The 6,950-nt window shown below is 49.0% G+C and overlaps 3 protein-coding genes across 3 annotated transcripts in view; all 3 read right to left on the minus strand.

Moving 5' to 3' along the window:
• Positions 1 to 587: 587 nt before the first annotated feature.
• On the minus strand, positions 588 to 4,772 carry Pmar_PMAR021219 (DNA repair helicase, putative; the record flags this gene model as incomplete). Its single annotated transcript, XM_002782624.1, has 21 exons — positions 588 to 726; positions 777 to 947; positions 995 to 1,088; positions 1,144 to 1,286; positions 1,335 to 1,563; positions 1,611 to 1,699; positions 1,751 to 1,869; positions 1,925 to 1,991; positions 2,035 to 2,137; positions 2,233 to 2,378; positions 2,426 to 2,505; positions 2,549 to 2,622; positions 2,760 to 2,843; positions 2,890 to 3,021; positions 3,492 to 3,692; positions 3,944 to 4,096; positions 4,156 to 4,187; positions 4,245 to 4,355; positions 4,402 to 4,479; positions 4,529 to 4,626; positions 4,697 to 4,772. The coding sequence occupies 21 exons, from the start codon at positions 4,770 to 4,772 to the stop codon at positions 616 to 618; spliced, it is 2,391 nt and encodes a 796-aa protein (XP_002782670.1). The 3' UTR covers positions 588 to 615.
• Positions 4,773 to 4,805: 33 nt separating this feature from the next.
• Pmar_PMAR021220 (hypothetical protein) lies at positions 4,806 to 4,960 on the minus strand (the record flags this gene model as incomplete). Its single annotated transcript, XM_002782625.1, has 1 exon — positions 4,806 to 4,960. A coding segment is annotated over one exon (155 nt), but the record flags the coding sequence as incomplete, so codon positions are not given.
• A 1,888-nt stretch (positions 4,961 to 6,848) lies between these two features.
• The window catches only part of Pmar_PMAR021221 (guanosine-5-monophosphate reductase, putative), a gene marked incomplete at both ends in the record, with an annotated part of 549 nt that continues 447 nt past the window's right edge, over positions 6,849 to 6,950 (minus strand). Inside the window, 2 exons of the mRNA XM_002782626.1 lie at positions 6,849 to 6,895; positions 6,947 to 6,950. The exon at positions 6,947 to 6,950 is cut by the window's right edge and continues 4 nt beyond it. Of these exons, the coding sequence (XP_002782672.1) occupies positions 6,849 to 6,895; positions 6,947 to 6,950 (51 nt within the window). The remainder of the gene's footprint in view (positions 6,896 to 6,946) is intronic.

Here is a 6,950-nt window from a genome sequence, read left to right on the forward strand (position 1 = left end):
AAAGCGATAGCATCCATGAGATCCGATACCAACGACCAACTTAGAGCTGTGACGGCGAGGTCTAGTGTCACCACCACAGTAGCCGCGACTCTCGTCCGCTGCTGCAGGAAGGCTCGCAGTGGTGGTCGAACCTCTGAATGGGCTGAAAGGCAAACATCCACAGGATGACGGATGCCATGCGATGTACAGAGATATTTCTTCTTCCATCTCTGACCATCACCCAGCAAACTGCCAGTAGCAATAACTCGCAGGTCATCCCTGTTCTCCTTATCCTGAATCCAAGCAGATAAGGTGACAACACTGGTTATTCCGAACATGTACCTTCGAGGAACCCCTGGTCGGCACTGATGACGATGCCGAAGCCTTAACGGTCCGAGTGCGACGGCCGCTCATAGTTAAATATAGAACAGTTCGCCCCACACTATGGAATGCCGTAGCAAGAGTAGCCCCTCCAAGAGCTCACGAACAGTGGCCTTCTAGTCCTGCACACCTAGCGAGTTCCCGATCACATCAGCATCATCATCGCCAGCAAAGGTCGAAACAAACTCTCATGAGCTGCTTAGAAACTTATGGTAACGTAGGAATCAAACGTATAGCTATAATGTGGATAAGGCCCTACGGCAGAGCGCCACTCGGCTGGTAGTAGCCTCCACCAGCACCTCCGCCCGATAAGTCCGCCAACGAGGTATACCGATCCAAGTACTGCTTCTCATCCTCGGCCGTAACCTAACACGCTCATCACTAAGAGTTGAGTACGCTGATCATAATAGTCTCACCGTGAACTTAGAGTCGCATATACTGAGATTTTGTTCTTCCTCTCTCGCAGACTCCCCGCCACTTCCGCCGGCAACAAGGGCCATTTCAAGGACGTGCTGTTCTGCCTCGGGACCACTATAGGCGAACTTAAGCCCCGATTTCCGTACTGACTCGTCAAAGTCAGCGATGACCTACACACCACTACCCAAAGGCTTGCGATCGCTGAGAAGTTCCTCACCTTGAAACTATACCCCTGATCAACCAGATACTTCTGCCGTTTCAATGCATACTCCTTTTCAGGTGTGTCCTTCGAGACCAGCGAATAGAAGTATCTGACCATGACACCAATCACACCTCCCTTCCCACGTCGACATATCATAGACATACGCATTAAAGCCGGCGTCATCGCGGTAAGCCTTCGGTCGAAGGATTCGTCCAAGCCTCTGAGCTTCTTGCCGTCTACTGCCATAATGTGAGCTGATCTGTATGACCACGTTGGCGTTGGGTATGTCAATGGCGTTGTCACCGACCTAAGCATAAGCTCAACACCCCTGACCTCAAGTATGGCCGGGGCTCACCTGGGAAAGGTAGATACAGTTGATCTTATCACTATGCTGGAAACATCTAATGCAAGCCATTCGCTCAGCCATGCTGACACTGCCACATATAAAGGCCTTTCTGGTCTTCTGAGCCATCTCCTTCAACAACACCACGTTATCGCAGAAGACGATTATTTTGTCTCCTCGAGATTCGTGCAGTGCAACAAGGTACTCGCATGCCATCAACTTGTTGGTATTAGATGTATACCTGCCAACCTTAGAGCTCTCTCAAGCCACCCAACAAAGAAAACCTACAAGGCCCTTTTCACGTGGTATGTGTTGGTCTCCAAATATGCCTTCCAAAACAGAGGAGGCATCTCACTCCACACCTCGATACACTGGACCTGACCATTCGCACATGCCAACAGGAATCTCCAGGGCTCATACGAGCCTACCCGAGCCAAGTAGCCTGCATTGACGAGCTCCTGCCAGTTCGCCTCATACAGCTTGGGGCCGATGAGGTACTGCAGATCCTCGACGAGCTCATCTTCTCGAACAAGGGTCGCAGTCAGGCCTGGCAGATCCACACGACAGATTTTGCGGTAATTGCATTAGAAGTTCTTCCTTACCAAGTTTGCAGTGGGCTCGAACCGTGGTCGCCACCGAACGGAATGTTTTAGCCGGCATCACTTGGACCTGTAGGGATCATTGAGGAGGACTAAGAGCCCGGCAACGGCACCTCGTCAGCCACGAGCAGACCCCATTCTAGCTTGGTGACGGACTCAAAGACCGCCTTCGATGCTCGAGACATCCTCTCATATGATACTGAGAACATACTGTACCTGTCGAGGAGAACGAATAACCTTATTCTGTCCAATATAATGCGATATATTCGCCGAGACTGATGGAGGGGGGTGGAATCGAACCCGCGACCTACGTGCTGATGAGAATGCACGGCCGATCTTCTGGTATCGGTTGCTTGTTCTCAGCTGTTAGCGTGATGACGTCATCAGGCGAGATCGAACAGAAGAGCTCGAATTGCCGCTTCCACTGATCCACCGCCACAGCCGTAGTCGTCAAGACCTAAGGCAACCACTAACACTTTACCCTCTCCACAGGTCACTCCTCACCATCGTTCGTTTCTTCATTGTAGCCGCTGCTGTAATTCCCACCAGTGTTTTACCAGCACCGCATGGTAACACTATCATACCTGCCCACAAGGTACCCGACTTATCCATTGTAGCAGCCCCTACCGCTCCTGGCTCGACTGCCACTGAACATCTTATGCAGAGACCTTTCTTGATATGGTCGGACGATCGTAGTAGGCCTACAGTTCACAGTGACTACTATCAGCCATTCCAGGTTTCTCCTCAACGAGCCCTATCCCATACCACAACTGGATCAACTTTCCAAAGACTCTACACCGTACTAGAGGCTATTCCCATGCATAGTCCCCGCCCCTACCTAAACTGCATGTTGATGTAATTGGAGTCATCGTCATCACGAAAATCATACTCCTCCAGTAGCGGTATCCGAATCTCGCGATACCTACCAAAATACCATAACATTCTTCGCTTCGCTCCGCTCAACATACGCAGTTGCCTTCACAGTTTCCACATCAGCCGAGTTGATCTCAAACATGTGCACGACTTGCGCAGCCATCTTATCGCCAGTAGAGGCGTTGGCAGCCCCCGGATTGGTCTCAGCCGTCGTCGCTAAAGACAACCTCTATACCATCAACCAAGACCTTAGCAATCTTAGCAACGACCCCAAGGGGCCAGGAAGCAGAATGCCCCTCAGCGAACAGTGGTGACCATTACTACGGCGATGGACAGTGTTCCCACTCTAATGTGACTACTAAGCCTTATTGTGAGCTATAGTATGTGCAATCTAAATAGTTTTCAGAGTGATATGGTATCAGCCCAAAGTTTCAGTTCGAAACTCCCTATGGTTGAGGTCTCCTCGTCCTGCAAAGTTTCGTACTCTCGAGAGATTGCGCGTACTTCACGTGACATGTATCCCAGAAACCCCATTCTGATGCATTGACTTTTTACCCGTTTTACGCGATGTGGCGTGATACTCCATGTGAAAAACGTGATATTCGCGATATGAAGTGAATTGAGAACACTTCGCGAATCAGCCCGGAAAGATGACCCCATTTCACGTGAGAAACTCGCAGCATTTCACGTGTCTTACGCGTTTTTCACGGCATACATTATTCGCGAAGTAAAATGAGGGTTATGTTTTTCCCTAGTGTTTTTGTGATACCCGAGACGTGGCCCTTCCCACCCCGACCAACACTTACTAGAGATTATTTGACCCAATTTACACTTCCTTATCTTGCTGTTGTCCTCTATCATTCTCAATAATGACAAGTCACTCGATTCCACGAAGTACCTTATGAACATCAACTCATTCGACTACCACAGCAGCAACGGCGGCGGCGGCCATCCACATGCACATGATCATCTACGTGTGTTGGTGATAGTATGGAAAATTTGAGGAAATTCTCGTTGGTTTCTATGAACTCTCACCCGAATTCGTATATGCCACTACTCATACGTATATAAACTCCTATAATTAGTGAGGAAACTATAAAATTCAACTTTAGTGAGGAAAGCGAACATACATCCCAGCACTGGCGCTACCTGTTTCTGCGTAGGACCAGCCTAACCTTGCCTATCCTCGACCCACTCTGCTGAATGTAATCCAGGAGGACTGGATCTATTTCATTCTTCGAGAAACGATCAAGGTCAGCTATGACCTCCTCCACGGACATACCCAAAGATATCGCCGCGTACCTGTTGCGCACAGCGAAGATTTCCCACACACACAGACCAACCCCCGCAGCTCTACTCACAGAGAAAACACTGTGATTTGGAAGTGATGAACCTGAGCGAGACCCAATACCCTCCTCCCAAGCACGAACACCCAAACTCGCTGACTCACCCACGACGGTCTCGATATAGGCTCAGCGATAGCAACGAGAAAATCTGTCACCGGACCGAATAGATCCGGATGAAGACCCGCCTCGAAAATAATGCGACCATCGGGACACACCTGAACGGTTATATGGGATACCTCATCAATATGCGGAGGCGCTCACCCAAAGCGGCCGATCCCTGTGGTCCGGTTTCAACTTCATTCTTCCCGATAGGTCCATGAGCTGGGTCGTAGCAGTGTCCTACAGAAGAGTCCAGTCCGACTGGTCATAGTCCCCCCTCTCCTCCTACCTGCGTTTCCCCGATGACTGGTATCGGCCTATTCATCACTTCTCCACTATTAACAGCAGCGCTCTTGTTGGAGTATATCCGCAATGCAGATCGGCCACCTGATAGGTCAGATTATGACACCAACAGCTCGTCTACTACTATTCTTACTACTAGAAGGCAGCATCTGACCTGCAGCCGCCGCCTGTTGCTTTAATGCTGATGCCGTCAACCTCACCCCTGGTGGCAGGGCCTGAAAACCCGCCATCTACCACTTCGACAAGAGATAAAGACCGACTACCGTAGAAGAAACACTAGACGTCGCCGAGCCTGCTGCTGTTGCTGTAGCAGATACATCTGCCTTAGTCTCCTCCATCACTGCATCCCCTACCCCTCGCAAACGTATTCGATTACTCCGCGTAGAGTACACCGACTGAGCCGTATCAATCGCCGTACCTAACAAGATGATCTTCCTCAACCATAATAGACAATATAATGGAGTTTCATCCGTGATATGAAAACACTAGTAGTAAAAATTATATCTTACGACTACTCCATAGCACCCCGAATATCGCAGAGTATTACGCCACTTCACGTAAAACGATTAAGACCCCGATATACCTGCTGCCAGCAACTGAGCTTTTTTTTCTTTCTTTTCCTTCTTTTTCTTTTTCTTATCCTTCTTATCCTTATGGTGGTGATGATGGTGACGGCGACTCCCATCATCGCTGCTCCCAATAGAGTTCTTCCGTTTCGATATTGACCCATCGGACACTCTAGGGCTCGATGAGACCCCTCCTCCTAACTCTACCACTACGCCTTCTTCTGTCTTCTTGCCCATTCACAACGACAAGACTGTATACAGCACATACGCGACCATGACTAATCCGACAACACAAGAAAATCGAGGGAGTGAAATTATAATACTACGCGGCAGCAACCCTCCGCTTGCTGCTACCTTCCCCACAACGCTGATGCGTTCAAGCTCCAATCTAAACATACAAATATTCACGCACCTACCACCTCCTCCTGCTCTGTCTTCTTGTGCATCAATAAAGGAACAACACTGTACACACTACCCTGCTCACTATCATCCAAGAACACCAACAACAACACGAGGAAGCTGTGAAAGTGAAATTATAATACTACGAACCAGACCGGGAAGAGGCAGCAGCCCTTCGACCGCTACTACTGCCTTTCCCTACAACTCTCATTCGCTCGAGCTCCAATCTAAACACACAAGTATTCACTAATCTCCAGCAGCTACCGCGACCCAGATATTCCGAAGTATGCCAACCAACCTAGAGTCTTCCATAAAATTCCACCAGGCTCACTACAGCCACATGCATACCTTGCTTTTCAGATTTCTGGATGTCACATTAAATCAGTTGCAATGGCGTTCACCACAACTATTGGGAACATTTCATACGATTCAACTAAAGCGCCCCCCGTCTGCATCGCTCCGCTGCGTACCTGTTGATCATACTGTGAATTATCTGGTTCTCAATCTTCAACGCCTTCAGCTCTAAATCGATCTCCTGGCAACTGTAGACTTTCGGCGGTCTCGGCAGCTGATCTGATAGGATCAGTAGGGATGAAGATGACCTCCACAAGATCGAGAAAACGTTTGGTCGGGGCGTTTCGAATAGAAAATGTTCAAGTGAAGTTTTTTAGAAAAGTGGATCCGTGCAGTATCCGACCGGTAGATGCTGCATCAACTTTCAGGCGAGTTCCAAGGCCTGGCGACACATTTCTCCCCGCGACTGGATTAGGCGTACTATAGACATTTGATAGGAAAATTTCTGAGATTTTCGTAATTCTGGAAACAGACTTTTAGTCGTAAACTGTGGTTCCGAGATAACCCCAGGCCGCCTCGAACTATCTTAATTCGCTAGCTGTCAATCACGGATATAAGTAATGCCCAACCCAGCGACACTACTCTGCAATTGATACTCCGTCACTCCGCTTTCTCCAGGCGTAGACGACACCGGCGACGACGATGAGGAGGAAGATGATGGTGATGGCATTGGCAGGGACATCTTCTAGTGATACACTGAGCGGGAGAGGAGAGATTCACATCCACTGACTCCGACACTCTCGAACGAGCCACACTATACAGATGTACCGTTAGTGTAAGCGCAAGATGAAAAAGTAAGAGAGAATTGATGAGATACAATGAAGATAAGAAAGTCATGGAATTTATAGGACTAGTGTGGGGCTCTCGAGATGAGGCTCCAGTATAGATTGCTATTCGATTCATAGCATGTGAACACATATCCCCATACCATCTCTCCCCGAAATCCTCTCTGAATGCACGTAGCAACAGTCTGATAGTCTCTCCCCCTCAACAAGCGACCAAGCTAGAACGACACATCTTACTCCAATCCATCACTAACAACAACGGCCGACATACAGCCTGTCCATACACCCCCGAGTGATCACCGTG

Source organism: Perkinsus marinus (assembly GCF_000006405.1).
Source record: "Perkinsus marinus ATCC 50983 genomic scaffold scf_1104296938764, whole genome shotgun sequence".
Taxonomy (NCBI): Eukaryota; Perkinsozoa; order Perkinsida; family Perkinsidae; genus Perkinsus; species Perkinsus marinus.